This window comes from Cydia amplana, chromosome 2, assembly GCF_948474715.1.
Source record: "Cydia amplana chromosome 2, ilCydAmpl1.1, whole genome shotgun sequence".
Lineage (NCBI taxonomy): Eukaryota > Metazoa > Arthropoda > Insecta > Lepidoptera > Tortricidae > Cydia > Cydia amplana.
In genome coordinates, this window is record NC_086070.1 from 8,765,503 (window position 1) to 8,782,903 (window position 17,401).

Here is a 17,401-nt window from a genome sequence, read left to right on the forward strand (position 1 = left end):
AATTGGTCGATTTGCCCAGCTCGTCTGGAAACGGCTTAAATTTGCGGGGCCATATTCAGAATTTATACTTGGTCAACCAGATCTTGACAGTAGAAAAAGGCGGCAAATTTGAAAAATCTAGGCGCGAAGGGATATCGTCCCATAGAAAATTTTAATTTCGCGCCTTTTTTTACTGACAAGATTTGGTTGACCGGCTATATTTGTTATTTTTGAATTCTATTGTTTTAATTCCGGCAAAAATGTTAATTTGGGGTTTAATAGACAATGATATCTGAACACACCCCAATTATTGTTTGAAAAGCTGTCAATGTCAATCTGCTGGTGGTTGCGATTTGCGATTGCGACCGTTGATTTTACTTTTGTTATTCGTTACTTTCGTTAGATAATTAATAAACGTTAAAACGCATAAAATACTACGATTTCTGAAATTAGTGATGATTAAATTGGTCGGCAATACTTGACAATAAAACGAAGCGTTTTTCGGTTTTGAAAATTGAACATTCGTGAAAATAACCTAGTACGAGTGCCGGTATGGAGTCTAAAAGTGAAATATTCTCCAAAAGACTGGTAACAGCAGTGCTATGGAATCTCGGACTCCAAATATTTCTGGCTGTTGTGTTGGTGTTTTTTATTCAGGTGGATATTCTACATCCACTATCATGGTTTGCTTCGACCTTCAATGACATATTTGGATGGAAAATGAGCCTGAATATTGTGCTGCTGGGATTGGTTTCGTTTTTTCAAGCATACATTTATGGCAGCTACTACATGGTTCCTTTGCCTAAGTACTTCACCAGATTTTCAATGTTTTTGAATTTATTCACAACCCAAAATGTCATATTCAGCATTTTGTATGCATTAAGTGGTTACTTTACAATGAGCCTGTATTCATCTCTTGCTAAAAGCAACTTTAATGTTCTGAAAAAGAAATGTGAACATTATGATGGCCAATGTCTCATGGAGCAAAGTCTATTTTTACAGTTTGGTGGGATGTGGATGGGTCTGTATTATTTCTTAAATGCACACATTTTCAGTACACCCATGCTAATGTTTCCACACGTGTATCAAAATAAATTCCAACAGTTAAAACAAGCTATTGGAAGAATATTGTCTATGGGTTTTAAGAATTCTGTAATGCCTGTTGTGTATTTCTGCATGTTTTATTACTTGTGGGGCCACAAGCCCCGGAGTGTTGTTTCTGATGTCTACAGTTTGTACTTGGAAGATGCTCCATTGGATAATATATTAAACTTAATAAGATCTGGCATTTGGATTGGACTCTGGTTCTACACCAGCTTGTTTTTCATCTCAGTGTACACCATGAGAACCATCTTTAACATAGTGTTGACAGAACCAATGAAGTTTCAAATTGAATCAGAAACTGGTCTGACCCTGTATGCTGCATTAGCTCAGAGAACACAATTTACTGGATATTTAGGGGCTCAAGACTTGAAGATAGTGTCTCAGGTGGACTCTACCAGAAGAATGCAGGTCTTTACACTGTCACAGCCAGGAGGCCATCCAAGAAATTGGAATCATATCTTAGAAACTTGTTTAAACATAATTAATAGCTATACAAAGGAATTGGAAAATATTAATAGTGATGTAAAACCAATTGAGGTTGGGAATTCACAAAAGAACATGAACATCACACCCCCTTCAGGAACACTTTATTCTGGAAATTTAAGAAACTTGGCACAAACTCCTGATATGCCAAAAGATTATAATTATAATCTTAATAAAAATAAAGTTAATGAGATGACATTTGCAAAAGCTCTTAAAGAAGAATTCAATGGTTTGCTACAGAGGATCTGCCAGAAGCCAGGAATCAGTTACTTCTTCGGGGAGCTGACTGACACCAAACTCAAATTCCTGCTAATGCAGGCTCAGCCAGTCATGTGGACATGCGAGGGCCTGGCATTCATTGTGGCCGCATCCTTAAAGGAAGATAAGTATGGTGTGGTACAGAATGACTTGCCAATTGTGATTTCAGCTTTAATAAATCTCAAGATCAATTTAGACAAGTTAACTAAACTAGGATTGGTGCCAAAGAAACACATCCTGAATGATGTGTTTGCTATCAAAATGAAGTCTGCCCTCATGACTTCAGTTAAAAGGAGTATATATAAAATAGTTATCACTTTTTCAAAGTATTTCCATGAAATACCTATGGATCCTGATGTACACATTGCTGTTCAACCATTCTTATTGTGTAAAGAACCCTGACTGTTGTAGAATATTTTACCTTCTTAATGTTAATGATTAATTAGATTAGCTATGTTTAGAATTTGTTTTAGTTAAGTATGTGGCAATTTAGATCGATTATACTCTCCATGAAATACTTTTGTATGGTCAAAACTATTTGTCTACTGTATTGAAACTCAAAAATATAGTCTAGCAAGAGTGTCACCAGCCTGATAGTTGATATTGCATAGTATTTCTCCTACCCAGGGCTTGCCCAGGGGGACGAGCATACATTTAGTTACCTGTACCCTTTCAAGTAACACCTCATAATGTCAAGATTGTTAATAAAATAAAAAAAGATTGCGTTATGACCATATTTTTTATTAAAACTTCTACATCAATAAACAACATAATATATAATTATTATCAAACAATATAACTTTAACATCTATTAATTCACTCAGTTGGTTAAAAATTAGATGTTTATATGTAGGTACTTATAACAGTTGTATTTCTTTACTTTGATCACAGACTTGTCTAACAGTCAATGAAACTCATTGTGTCTTTAATTATTGAGCTTAACTTACGGTTAGGTATCATCAAAAGGAAAGTTCTAAGATTCAAACACTTTCTTACTTTTTTGTGATATTGATGGATTTCTAGTTTAATCAGCTGTTTCTAAGGCTAATATTCTAATCAGTATGTATAACTAGTTAGTTATAATCAGTATCTTTAATTCATCTTTTGATAAGACAATTTCCTTGCGAATATTAGTTTAAAATACAAATGTAAGTGTTTGATGTAAGGCTAGCATGAATAATTAAATTATTTAATAAATTTGTGCTTTTGTTCTTCACTGTTATTCACTGTATGCTTACATTATCCTATTTTCGTAAATCCTCATATACTCGATGAACAAGTTCTCATTGATTTGGTAGTTAATAGTGATCCTGATCTATGATACAAGTGCAAAAAATAGGAAATTCGCAACAAGAGAATTATATAACATAACTGAAGAGTGTTTTAACCTTTTGGCCGCCGGACCTAGTCCGCAAAGACGCTCACTCACACGCCAGAGCAAATCTTAAGTAAACAACTAATAAAAAGTTTAGGGATTGCAAATAGTGATATCGATATTTACAATTTATGGTAAAAATCTTCTCAATTTGGCTTTGTTCTTATCCAACTTTAATTTATTTCGAAAATGCCCAAAATTAACATATTTTTTACACACGACAATGTTAAAAATATCGATTCATGACGTAATATCACCGCACTAGGCTGTACAAGAAGTCGTTTATACAAGACAACGGCGCGCATGGACTGTCCGCAGTGCAGACCGACAAGGACTGTTTCCGCGCGGATTAAGTAATAATAGTCTCTAGGTCAACGGCGTAAGCGCTTGTCGGTACGTAAACTTTATAAGCGTAACGTTAGAGCCGCGCATCGTGTGTCGATAATATAAATGTAAGTACCGGAACTGCATTGGGGAAAATTGCACGTGGGTTAATTGAATTGTCAATGAGTGAAGAACAATAATATTGGAAAAGGGTGGGGATCGGAAACGTTCGGGTATGCATGTTTCACATACGACATGTTCCTTAGATGAGCTTATCAGTTTCCGTATTACATCCTCCCTACCATGACAATTTTTCGTCAATTTCAAATATATAACATTCTCATAGTTAGGCGACACTGACTATATAGTCCTAGCGTCCGCCTGTACACCTACCATTCTTGTGCGAAGCGGTCACTGCAGGGTATCACTCCCCACTACACTATCATTTTAAAATGAATCTTTTGTTCTGCAAATAAACCACAAGGACAGATTTACTTGTCTGACTCTACTATCAACAGCTGAAGAAGCTCCCTGAACTTCAGCTATAGTTAATGCCTGTCTCTCTCGTCTCGTTTTACGTATTCTAGTTACTAGTTACCACCAATTGGCATTTAACAAGTGTTCAAATGATTAAATAAAACCAGATTTGCGATTTGATATTTATTTTGAATATCCTCATATCGAGTTAACATTCCCATCCCTAGCTGTCTTGTATACAGGACAACGGCGACAAGGAACAAGAAAAACGTTGAAATCTGGAGCAATTTTTTTGAGAGCCTTATTATAAAAGAATGGATTTCTATAGCTGCAATAAATGCATTTTTTTTTTAAACAAGGACCTAAAACATGAACATGAGTGTAAAAAAAAAATATAATTGATATTTTTTCCACATTTACCGAGCGGTTGAATTTTTGTCTTGTATACAAGACAGCGGCGCCAGTGTATCGTTCTATCGTTGTCTTGTATACATGCCAACGGCGGTCAAAGGGTTAATATAACATAACTGAGGAGTGTTTTAAATCGACACGAGTATCGTACAACGTTTTACAGTACATATTTATGGCCCTTCAAATACCTAAATGTAGTTTAGTAATTTCATGACCTAAATAACTAACTTGGTGAAGTAGTCCGGTAACCTCATTCCAGAAGTTCTTTGTAAATGCCAAGTTGTATGAGCATAAATTAAAACGTTTCCTAAAAGTTATCGAAGTCTTAAAAGGACGTCCTCTGTTGGCCAAAGACCTCTTCGAAATGATCCGTGGCTGTCGGTCCAGTTTGTCGCAATCTTCGCTTGCTGCGTTTTCCGGAACCAGTCTGCAGGTGAGGTGACTACAGCAGTGTGTCCTCGTCGCGCAGGTCGCTGCTGAGCAGGAGCGAGCGCTGGCTGGCCGCGCCCAGCAGCGCCGTGCGCTCGGCGGACGACGTGCCCGATTCGCTTATAGATGCTGGGAAATTATTCATTTTATAAATTCATTTCAAAAATAAAATTTGGCAGAATAGCAACTATGTCTGTTCCACCACTAGAATTGAATTAAACTTATTTTCTTGGTTAAGTAAATAAGTAGGTACCAAAATCAAACAACTGTGTTGACCTTCCCAAGCCCACATCGCCTTGACATAAATCCCCCCAATAGTCTCTACATAAAGTGAGCTGTGACATCAGATCCCGATCGTCTAACCTAGCTTAGTGTGGTATTTCCACACGTCCAATGTGTTACTTGCATCTCAATTTTTGCTTAGTGAGAGAGTGAGACGCAACGATATTGGACAGGTGCAATACCATCCTGTAATGTCATGCGTCTAAAGACACCCCATGCACACAAGAGTTAAATTGTAGGTATAGTTGGAATTTTATAAACCTTGTGATTTAGACAAGAGTTTTGTATCAAATTGTATGCATTTTGTTACTATTATTAGTTAATAGCGGAGCCTTGTCATTGTTCACAAGATAAGCTCCCAAGTGCTAAACGGTCATTTATAAAATTTCAACTACAAATAATTTGAGAGAGAGTAAGAAATGCGAAACATTATAAATAGATAGGTAGATGACCAAATATGTATGTGTGTAAAAAATTAAAAGAAAGAATATGAGTTAAAAGCTTGTACAGGTCCGCTATTTTCTCCAGATCTCTTAGGAAATAGTCATAATAGAGATAGGGATACGTAGAACTTTAAAGAGGTGCGATTTATTATTGGTACAGTAATTGGCACCATTTTGTGCGTATTCTTATTCCATCTATGGTGCAGTTATCCTAAAAATACAGCGTCAAAAAAAACTGTAGGTACCTACGGTACCGACATTTAAATGCCTCTACACTGACATTGTCATCAGTGAAATAAACACAGTATACTAGACTTATATAGACCGGGATATGAACCGTGATTATACAACAACAATACTAAAGGTAATCACCGTTCATATCCCGGTCTATATAAGTCTAGTGCAACTAACCGTGAATCATTCAAAACTGTAAACACAGTATACCTACCAAGGCATTACTTTAGCTTTAATATATATGAAATTTCCTCTGCAACGTGGTGCATAACAGCCGGCGTATGAATACTTTAGTTTGATTTTATATTTGCGGCTTAGAAAGTTGTATTTTATAATTGTAGATGTGTTTTTTTTTTTTTGCTGTATGTAAATTCCATGTTGACGTGTAAAAGTGCCCTTGTGGCCTATTTGCTGAATAAATGTTCATGTTTGATGTTTGATGATGTTTGAAATCGGTAATGCTATAATTATGGCAGAGATGGCCATTGGCCCTCAATAAACGTGCGGCATTTGTGACCATCACCTCGACGTACCCATACATGTCTGGCTTGGAAGGAGGAGACAGCGGTACGACAGTGGGTATGGGTAGGTATGAGGTATACATACGAAGGCGTGTTTACCGTCGGGGCTGGCCTCGGGCGTGGCCGTGCGCTGCGAGGGCGGCTCGGGCGACGCCAGCGCCGCGCGCGCCGCCGAGCCGCCCGGAGACTCCGTCATCGACGCCTGCAGGCTGTAGCTCTCTCTGTCATACAATAAAACCAGTGTTAGGTACACCCGGGAAACTAGGAGTTTAAGAACTATCGATTTTAATTTAAATATGAATTGAATTAAAAGAAAAATGTATACTGCGCGCTACGGAGGGTAAGTAATTATACGAATAATTCCTACATGTTTACTAACCAGGTCATAGTCATAACTACATAAAATCACTCAATCGTCCCGGCAGTAAAGTGAGAATTCGCCTGTAGATATTCTGAGGTGGATTGATGATGGTCTGGCAAGTAGCCGCGATCAACACAAGACTACACGTCTCTTTACATCACGGTCGTAGGATCAAATTCGTCTTTATTCCGGCGTAAAAAGTCTGAAATCTCACTACCCGTGCTAAGGTTGCAAATAGAAAAAAACCAAATGTTTTTTTTTTTCAAATTTATGAAAAAAAACCTGGCACCATGGTTTTTTTCTAAATTAGGTTTTTTTTTCAGATGAACTAAAATATGCCACAATAACGGTTTTCCGTGATTTATTTATATAAGTAACTTAAAACTAAGTACATTAAAGTAAGTATGTCAGTACAGTATCCGGAATCCCTGAATTCCCCGATGCGGCGACGAGAGGCGTTGGTGTTGCCAACAGTAAATTGCGATAACTACCACTACAAATTTCATTTATGTTATTATTAATCAAAGTTGTTAAATTAAATTGGTTTAATGGTTAACATAAAGTCTAAAACAAGTAAAACAACCGTATAAAAGTATTAACTGCCTTGCAAATTTTGGGTTTTCATACTTTTGAAAAAAAAACGTACTCCAGAAAAAAAACGGCTTTTTTCACGGTTTTTTTTCATGTTTTTTTTTTCAAGTCAGAAAAAAACCGTTTTTTTACAACCCTAATCCGTGCTGATAAGGCTGCGAATAACGATGGCCAACACTGTAAATTAGACGCTAACATGATGGTAATAAGGTGTGAACTCGCCTGTATCCCGACGTGGAGGAGGTCTGCGAGATCTCGCTGTCGTACGAGGTGTCCGTGTTGATGGCCGCGGGGGCCAGCAGCGGCGGCCAGGCGCGCCGCGCCGGCGTGCTCTCGGGGCCCGGGGACGAGCAATCGTCTGACTCCAGCCGCGAGCTCTGCTGCTGGGAACGACACACAATATACTGCGAGATACTTAAGAGAAACTACAAAAACTTTCAGCTGTCGATCCTACTGCGCCACTAATGTATGGAATGCTCAGTGCAACCACTAATTTAAAAAAAATGTACAATACACAACACAAATAAATTTACAAAACACAAAAACAATAAATTAACATGCACATTATTAGGTACATACATTAAATTATTCAATGAAATAAAAATTATAAATTAAATTATAAACTAATGCTTTCGCCGAATCCACGCACGAGGTTGCCAGGCAACCGACACTATTTTTATGTTAACATCCTAGTGTCCAACATAGGTGTAGCATCCATCACACATTTTAAGGTAGCCTTCTGGCAGCAGTAATCCTGGCGAGGTTGCGGAAGAGTACTTCGGTGTTCCTGGGACCTCGCCGTATAGCAGCGAGGCGACAGACGGGTTTTAGTGGGTAAACCTGGGGTCTCGTTAGCCCACAACAGGTGGTCCTACATAACCATCCCGGCCCATCCTAGCGCCGGGTGGTATGCGTAAAGCATTACCTCTCTTAAATAAAAACCGGCCAAGTGCGAGTCGGACTCGCGCACGGAGGGTTCCGCACCATCAACAAAAAATAGAGCAAAACAAGCAAAAAATAACAAGAAAAAAAACGGTCACCCATCCAAGTACTGACCCCGCCCGACGTTGCTTAACTTCGGTCAAAAATCACGTTTGTTGTATGGGAGCCCCACTTAAATCTTTATTTTATCCTGTTTTTAGTATTTGTTGTTATAGCGGCAACAGAAATACATCATCTGTGAAAATTTCAACTGTCTAGCTATCACGGTTCGTGAGATACAGCCTGGTGACAGACGGACGGACGGACAGCGGAGTCTTAGTAATAGGGTCCCGTTTTTACCCTTTAGGTACGGAACCCTAAAAAAGGTATAGTGTGTACTAACATACCTCGGGCTTGGCGTGCCGGCTGCGGCGGAACTTGAAGGTTTTCTTGGAGGGCCCGTGCGCGCGCTGCAGCCGCGGCCGGTCGTCGTCGTGCTCGCCGCTGCGGTCGCACGACCACTCGCCGGGGGACAGCGGGGAGAGAGGGGTTTGGGAGGTCTCACCTGTCGATTAAACTTTTACTTGGTGACTATCCTTAAAGAACTTTGTTGGTGGTAGGTAACAATACTCGATCATCATCTTCCTCGCGTTGTCCCGGCATTTTGCCACGGCTCATGGGAGCCTGGGGTCCGCTTGGCAACTAATCCCAGTAATTGGCGTGGGCACTAGTTTTTACGAAAGCGACTGCCATCTGACCTTCCAATCCAGAGGGTAGACTAGGCCCGTATTGGGATTAGTCCGGTTTCCTCACGATGTTTTCCTTCACCGAAAAGCGACTGGTAAATATCAAATGATATTTCGTACATACGTTTCGAAAAACTCTTTGGTACGAGCCGGGGTTTGAACCCGCGACCTCCGGATTGCAAGTTGCACGCTCTTACCGCTAGGACACCAGCGCTTTTTTTGGGTAACAATACTCGATAACTAATAATTATAATTGTGCCAATTTCTGCTTTTTTTCATGGCATTGAACGGTAATTAAATTGGGCACAAACATTGGTACCAACGTGCATGTCTTGTTTGAAAATGTAGGTACCTAAGTAGGTATTTAAACGTGTATGTACGTAGCTTACCGGTGGTGAATTTAAACTCGACGGAAGAGACGAAACGCAGTTTAGTCTGTGTAGTGCTGTATGATGGCGTGCTGGCCGTTTTGGTATCACTGCCGTACGTCGATGACCCTGCCAACGATAAAGATTGTTCTTGAACAAAATGCTCATGTGTATTTTTTTCTTCATAGATTAAAAGTACAAGCTTTAGTTAGTTCAATCCTGTGCTGACTTTTTGACAGAATTGAAAAACATGCCATAACTCAGGGGTCGGTAAACTATTACGCAGTGGAATGCTGATAGTGATATAGCGACGACGCTCCTCTACAAGGCGGAGTCGGCCTTCGTTGGTGGTTCTACCACTGGTTAAGACAGACACATGTGACAGACGTCAAACCTCCTGGTTTACCCGGGCCAAGTGGCATGCGTAAACGCATTTCCCCAACGTTAAAAAAAGGGGTCTGTAAACTATGTAAACTTATAAGATTAATCCGAAGTAGAAGTCGCCAGTTTTCGAAACTGCAAATAGCCACAAAATGGTGGTTTTAATGTTAAAAAATCTCTTGACTAGTCATTTTTTGTGCGACTTGGGCCGCAACTGTTTCCCCACCCGGCCTTATGGCTACCCGTGATGGTAAGAAACATCCCCTTTGGGATTATTAAGTACGTGGACGGTACCTATATTGGAATGACTATTCCCGTTGTCGGCGCGCGCACTCGGCAGGTCGAAGCCGACCAGGTGCTGGCTCGTCGTAGAACTGCTCGACACCGACTCTGCAATGAAGATCACATTAATCCTCCTTCTATAAAGACAATACTTGTACTATGCATGTCCTGGGCAGGCCGGAGCGGCCCACCAGCATGGAGATGAGCGAGGGCCGGTGCTGCGCCACAATGTGGTCGCGCTATGTTCCCGTATAGTTACCTCGCGGCGCCGAGAGCGGCGCGGAGGGGTGGTCGGGGGTCCGCGGCAGGCCGGAGCGGCCCACCAGCATGGAGATGAGCGAGGGCCGGTGCTGCGCCACAATGTGGTCGCGCTATGTTCCCGTATAGTTACCTCGCGGCGCTGAGAGCGGCGCGGAGGGGTGGTCGGGGGTCCGCGGCAGGCCGGAGCGGCCCACCAGCATGGAGACGAGAGGGCCGGTGCTGCGCCACAATGTGGTCGCGCTATGTTCCCGTATAGTTACCTCGCGGCGCTGAGAGCGGCGCGGAGGGGTGGTCGGGGGTCCGCGGCAGGCCGGAGCGGCCCACCAGCATGGAGATGACCGAGGGCCGGTGCTGCGCCACAATGTGGTCGCGCTATGTTCCCGTATAGTTACCTCGCGGCGCCGAGAGCGGCGCGGAGGGGTGGTCGGGGGTCCGCGGCAGGCCGGAGCGGCCCACCAGCATGGAGATGACCGAGGGCCGGTGCTGCGCCACAATGTGGTCGCGCTATGTTCCCGTATAGTTACCTCGCGGCGCCGAGAGCGGCGCGGAGGGGTGGTCGGGGGTCCGCGGCAGGCCGGAGCGGCCCACCAGCATGGAGATGACCGAGGGCCGGTGCTGCGCCGCCTTGTGGTCGCGCTATGTCCCCGTATAGTTACCTCGCGGCGCCGAGAGCGGCGCGGAGGGGTGGTCGGGGGTCCGCGGCAGGCCGGAGCGGCCCACCAGCATGGAGATGAGCGAGGGCCGGTGCTGCGCTGCCTTGTCGCCCGTGCGCCCGTACACTTCAGACGCGCGCTTGCCGCCCGCGCTTATATTCTCAGCTATTTGTTCTGGTAAAATAATACGCAATATAACATTTCGGTTTGGTAAGTTACAAATTACAATTCAATTTCAAAATTAGTCAAATAGTTCGGATTTGTCGCTAACGTGAACGAAAATGAATAAATAGATGTCACGAACAAATGCGCGGCAAACGACGTCGTATTTATAAAACTCACTGTGCTTGGTTTTCAAGGTAAGCGCTAAATTAGGGATGATGACACATGTTGAATTTTATAACAAAATCTAGTAAAATAGATAGCAAATGAGCAATTTATCATAATATTGTGGTCATTAAAAAAATATGGAAATAATACAAAAATACAGCACCTGAGAGTTTCAAAATTTAAGTTTTTTTTTAACTTTCAAAAACGAAATAAGTAAGGATACCATTCGATTCCTCACATTTTATTCATACTTCAAGATGCGATCTCAGTGACCTTAACGTCACGTTAATATAGCGTTTTGTTCGGGGCGTTTCGCGAGTGAAGTACGACGGTCGGACTTTGACTATAATTTCTGACTTTTGTATTGCTTTAATGCATTGGGTTCCATATAGACATTTGATCCTAAAAACAAACCTGATTGATTGATACCATAAATGAAAATTTGTCATCTAGCCCATACCATAGAGAAAAAAATACATAGAGTGCTCACTCCATACATCAGTTTTAGTACCAAAAAGACTATTAGCATCTAGCATCGAGTAGCGGAACTCTCAGTACTGTTACTTGACAATAGATGTAGCACGACCGGAAAGTCTTATGCTGTTGAGATAAGACTTTCCGGTCGGTACTACATCTATTGTCAAGTAGCAGTACTGATAGTTCCGCTACTCGATGCTAGATGTAGACACTGATATTAATAGTCTGAACTGATGTATGGAGTGAGCACTCTTGTCTTACTATATTTCTCTATGCCCATACTGACTGTATGGGCTGCTAGTGTCACATACACCAATTGTATTCTGTTGGTTAATTGACATAATGATAACTCACAATATAGCCGAAATTAAACACTTTATTGATAACTAATTATAAAAGCGCGACATTATGAATGATAGTGCAAATGAGGACACGCGTGATAGGTTCTAATGCTGAACGTGTACTGACTCGTATTATATTGCTTTACGCAATTGTAAGTAATTTCGCTGTATGTGGGTATGTGGACCGTACACTGACCGAACTTGCAGTGGTCGTGCTTGTCGCGCAGCGTGCGCAGGTCGCGCGCCAGCTCGGCCAGCAGCGCGCCGCGCGCGCGCGCGGCGGGCAGCTTCAGCCCGCGCACGCGCTCGCGCACCACGAACTGCATGTGCCGCTCGTTGTCGCCGATGGGCGGCTGGGATAGCTGCGAGTATGCGAATCATTTCAATTAGTGCAGTCCCACAATCATTTCTGTGATATGAACTATGAAACTACTTACACTTTACGATAGGTACACGATAAGTATAGTTTGTCGATTCCTAACAGACCCCCCACGGCGAATCCTTTGTCTATTGTTAAGTAAAACCGCACGTGCTACTTACCTGCAAAAATGGGTTTTATTTATTCTAATTGGCACCTGAGCGCGGACTAGTCCAACGCTCAAAAAACCAGTGTAGGTGCGCTCTCCGATAACGCGTCTTCGTTACGCATCTTGATGACACATTTTAGACTGGTTCTGTAGCGTTCGACTCGCCGGCACTCAGTAACCGTAGTGTCCGTAGTACCTGAGTGCCGGCGAGTCAAATGGACCACACATAGCCTAGAAAAATATTTTTCCATTAGTTCATTTTGAACCTTATTGCAATCTCCATAGTGGTAATTCAATAACCGGTAAAAACGGCCCAACCATTTTTTTGGCAGGTAGAAGCACGTGCGGTTTTACTTAACAATAGACAAAGGATAAGCCGTTCGGGGTCTGTAAGGAATCGACAAACTATAACAAAAACGTATACTAATTCTTCGATTTACAACAAAAATTAAACGCCCACGGTACCTTGTGTACAATGAACGGCAGCAGCAACACGAACAGCGGCGTGCGGTAGGTGACGACGTGCTCGAGGAAGTCCCACAGGTGCGCCGCGGCCTCGTTCCGGCGCCCTAGGTCTCGCATGGCACGCGCGATCCGGCCCCACTCCGAACAGAGCTCCGAGGTGAAGCATGCGCACAGCACTTTTAGGGCTGCAATTTTAAAGTAAGGTCTCGTCATAACTTAATATTTTGAGCAGAAAATATAGAATTACTATCGGCAGTCAATTGTCTAGTGATCTATGAATGGTCGAAGTGATAGTGACGAAGATAGAGTAGTGCGCTTGTCGCAACTGTCGGTGCAAAAAGCAAAATGCCTCTTGAGCGCGATAAGCGAAATAGACCATACGCAGGCGTGTCTCACTCCGCGATTTCGTCGCTTTGCTACAGGTAGCTAAAAGTACATCCGTTCGGCCCCAATTTTGGGGAAAGCCATAAGCCGCGCGTGGCGTTGTCGCCACCTAGCGGCCATATCTGTGCTGATCGTAACAGACGCGTTTTGTTAGAGAGTGAGTCTTCTGTATTAGTACTATTATTTATTCTGTGCCATACGTTAGATTTATGTTAGTTATTATTATACACCCCGTTATCTAATGCTCAGTTTGAAGATCCCTGTGAAGTGGTGGAAGAGATCCCTTATAGGGATAAGCTCGCCTTTGTACATTGTTTCTGTATCAACTGTGTTGTAATAACTTGTTTTATGTACAATAAAGTGCTACTACTACACCTGCTACTAATATTTACCCCCGAACTTAAACGGTTTATACAACACTATCTTAGGCACCTAGTACCTAATAAGTCGTCTCTGTACGATTCTATAATTTGTCGCCGTCCTATCTGATGAAAAAGCTGGAATTAATGTCTAGAGCATTCACAAAATAAGAATTTTATATTGACAAACAACCCTTTATAGATAAATATGAATCGACTAATAATGTGAAGCAACATCACTATTTGCCCCCAAACTGAGCATTAGATAACGGGGTGTAGTTATTAAGACTCACCTAGGAAGGCGATCTTGTAGAGCTGGTGGGACAGCTTGGTCGTGTTGCGCGTGTCCCGACTGCCGGTGAAGGTGAGCGAGTTGGCGCGCGCCTCGGCCGCGTTGAGCTTGGCGTTGACGGCGGCCAGCTGGCCCGGCGCGGCGGGCGGGCACAGCGCGCTCAGCACCACGGACACGATGTACGACACGTCCGACTGCCGCAGCGGGGGCACGTCTGCGCAAAAAGAAATATATAGTCTGTCAAGACTAAAAAAAAAAAGACATTTCAGTCAGTAGGAAAAAAACCGGAAAATTTTACAAATTTTAAAAGGGTTATCGCCCCATAGAAAATTTGAATTACGCGCCTTTTTCTACTGACACAGTTGTTTGTCAGACTATAATATATTGGCCTTGTCCACTTCAGCACATCAGCACCCTGCGATGGGGTTTTGTAATACTAACCTACTGTAACTTTTTTGCTTATTCAATAAATTAAACGAGGGTTCCGTACAAATTTAAAAGTACACAGATATCTCTTTCTCGCTCTCACTTATGGGTGCGACGCTCCAAGGTCACGGTGCGGTGAGATAGTGTGTTACCACTTTGACGTATTTTTTATTTTTGACAAATTTATAGTTTTAAGATTTCTTCCTATGCTTGTAGTGTAATGATCTGGTTTCCTAGGATAGCGGTCCCGTCATATAGCGGCCGTCTCTATACAAATACTACGACATCCATATTTAGCCGTATTATTTAGTATAGAGACGGTCGCTATATGACGGCACCGCTATTTCATAGTTCCAGGTCATCGGGAAATCACCCACCCTTTTGTTACGTTAACTAATATGATTGATGATTTTTTTCACAGCTTCAAGGGAATCTCGATACCTCCACGCGTTCCCGAGATACCTAAAGGATATTGACAGACAGACGGACGGACAGAAAACAAAGTGACCCTAAAAGGGCTCCGTTTGATTACCTTTCCGCCCGCTTCCCACTCGTAAACAAAGAGGCATAAATAGATTCATTAGCATGTTTTCAGTCTTCTCCGCTGACTGAAATATAGCGCTGCCACCGCACATTTGCTCCAACGAGTAGCTGTCCTGTAAGAGAAATAGCAGAATGAGGTAGAGCAACTTTAGAGCACAATACCTCTTTATTGCACACCTCACACGTAAACTGTGTGAGGTGTGCAATACGAGTACATGTACGGAATCAAATAAAGACAAATGCGAATACCAGTAAAATATTTTATCTGAGTATCAAATTATCTCAAGTATTTTCTGAATTCCGTATCTGAAGTAACGTGTCTTATGACTAATATAAACGTTTAAGGTGGAAGAAGTACACGTAAAGTGTATTCATCCTTACTTGTCCTATCATGTAAACAAACACTGCTCGAAGACATTATCACATTTTTCTCAATATTCATCACTTAAAATGTTGTTGTATACTTAAAGAAACTAACAAAGTATTGAAATCAACCAATTAACCACTGAAAAATATAATTTATAATAAGATTTTCATTAAAAATCGCAGTAACGAACGGATCACCTCAAAAACATCTGACATTACGATGTTTACATTTTCTATGGATTTGACGTTTGTTTGTTTACATGATAAGACGTAAGGATGAATACACTTTAGACGAAGTGATTTGCGGACGAGTTGTGTTATGTTTTCCAACATTGAATTGTTAGATTCCGTACACACTAGGGGGACGAAATACGTTTAGTTGCCGTTTTACAATTGAATCCTACCAAATCTACCTAGCCTAGGGACCAAGGGATAACATCTTGTTGCTAAAAAGCAATCTTACTCCAGTATTGATGACTTGAAGCGCTATAAGCCGCACGACAGTGCTGCAGAAGTGCGGCGGCGGCGGCTGCGACATCAGCGCCGCTGTCGCAGACGACAAGTTCTCGCCGCTGTTGTTTTCCGATACGATAAGAGCCTGCAAAGGAAACACAACCCTAATTCTTGCTGATTAAGGTACATAGTCCATCAATATTATGATCTTTTTATTTAACCTATCGAGCCCCATAGTAGCGGGTAATTTATTTAGATTTTTTATCTATACAAATTTAGTAATTGTATTTGTTTATGTATTTATTTATTACTTCATTATGAAGGGCGAAATAAGCATAAATAAAATAATTCTCAATGGTTGTTGAAACAAGTTGCTACGTTCACACAGAAAACATTTTTGTTTGACGCTATCCAACATAATGTTTAAAATAAAACTGCAGTAAACCGGGCATAAATACCGTTTGACTTACTTGAACAGTGTTAAGTAAAGTCTTAACTTGCTGCCAATGCATGACGTACGGACATCGTATCATAGTTTCGTAGACACCTTTGAGTAACACTGCCGCAGAGTCCCAGTCGGTGTTGCGCTGAAACATACAGTGCTCTGTAGAGTTTACTAACTTTAAAAAAATGTTATTAATTAATGAACACGCTAGAAAACTATACATACATACATATAATAACGCCTATATCCCGGAGGGGTAGGCAGAGATCACGGATTTCCATTTGCTACGATCCTGACATACCTCTTTCGCTTCCGTTACTTTCATAACATTCCTCATACACGCTCGAAACTACGCTAGGAAACTATAATATATGTATAGATAGTCAAACCAATTTGTCAGTAAATAGGAACAAAAAAAGCTATACTCATCCTTTTCTTTTGGGTGCTAGTACTAGTGTAAGACAAAGATAGTATGACTCTCTCTGTCTATGTTTGAAATAAGACAGTCCTTTGACACACTTTATTAGTCAAACTTACCCGACTTTAGACTTACCCTTATGCTAGGTTTCTTGGCAATCTTTAGGAAGACTTTATCCAGGCGCCTTAGGATCATAATAAGAGAGGGACGGAGGGCGTCATCAGCCCAGTCCGCTGCTGGAAGCACCTACGACAAACACGCATTTAAGTTTTGGTCGCCAGTTGATCCTACGCTACGTATAGCGACACATTATATTAGAAGACAGTATCATTACGTAATAGTAGTTTGTGTTACAAGGGATCAAAATGATATATTTCCGTCAAGGGCGTACATTGAATCCTGAATGAAGCGATGGATTCTACAATAAAGTAGAATCCTGAGCGTAATGAGGGATTCAAGTGTTAACGCCCAAGACGAAATCATTTTGATACCGTGTGACACATACTGCTTTTCACATCAACTATGAGGAAAATAAAAAAATCTTAGTGTCTGATGATTAAAAAGATTATTAAAGCTAAAAAAATAATGTGCAAAAAAATGCAAAAACAGTGTGCTAGAACAAAAAAGTGTTACTTTGATCCCTCCTAGCAGGGAGGAAAAGTGCCATCTTTGATCCCTCCTAGCAGGGAAG

At 41.7% G+C, this 17,401-nt stretch overlaps 2 protein-coding genes across 2 annotated transcripts in view; one reads left to right on the top strand and one right to left on the bottom strand.

Moving 5' to 3' along the window:
• Positions 1-464: 464 nt before the first annotated feature.
• On the top strand, positions 465-2,445 carry LOC134657331 (nucleoporin NDC1). Its single transcript, XM_063512909.1, has one exon. The coding sequence runs from the start codon at positions 532-534 to the stop codon at positions 2,224-2,226; it is 1,695 nt and encodes a 564-aa protein (XP_063368979.1). The 5' UTR covers positions 465-531; the 3' UTR covers positions 2,227-2,445.
• Positions 2,446-4,839: 2,394 nt separating this feature from the next.
• LOC134658686 (protein unc-80 homolog) overlaps positions 4,840-17,401 on the bottom strand; it is a 72,916-nt gene continuing 60,354 nt past the window's right edge. The window contains exons 53-66 of the mRNA XM_063514344.1: positions 16,846-16,956; positions 16,318-16,434; positions 15,858-15,992; positions 15,018-15,141; positions 14,061-14,273; positions 13,025-13,209; positions 12,229-12,394; positions 10,896-11,058; positions 9,983-10,107; positions 9,329-9,436; positions 8,601-8,758; positions 7,493-7,655; positions 6,420-6,548; positions 4,840-4,969 (exon numbers count right to left, since the gene is read on the bottom strand). Of these exons, the coding sequence (XP_063370414.1) occupies positions 4,854-4,969; positions 6,420-6,548; positions 7,493-7,655; positions 8,601-8,758; positions 9,329-9,436; positions 9,983-10,107; positions 10,896-11,058; positions 12,229-12,394; positions 13,025-13,209; positions 14,061-14,273; positions 15,018-15,141; positions 15,858-15,992; positions 16,318-16,434; positions 16,846-16,956 (2,013 nt within the window). The 3' untranslated portion in view covers positions 4,840-4,853. The remainder of the gene's footprint in view (positions 4,970-6,419; positions 6,549-7,492; positions 7,656-8,600; positions 8,759-9,328; positions 9,437-9,982; positions 10,108-10,895; positions 11,059-12,228; positions 12,395-13,024; positions 13,210-14,060; positions 14,274-15,017; positions 15,142-15,857; positions 15,993-16,317; positions 16,435-16,845; positions 16,957-17,401) is intronic.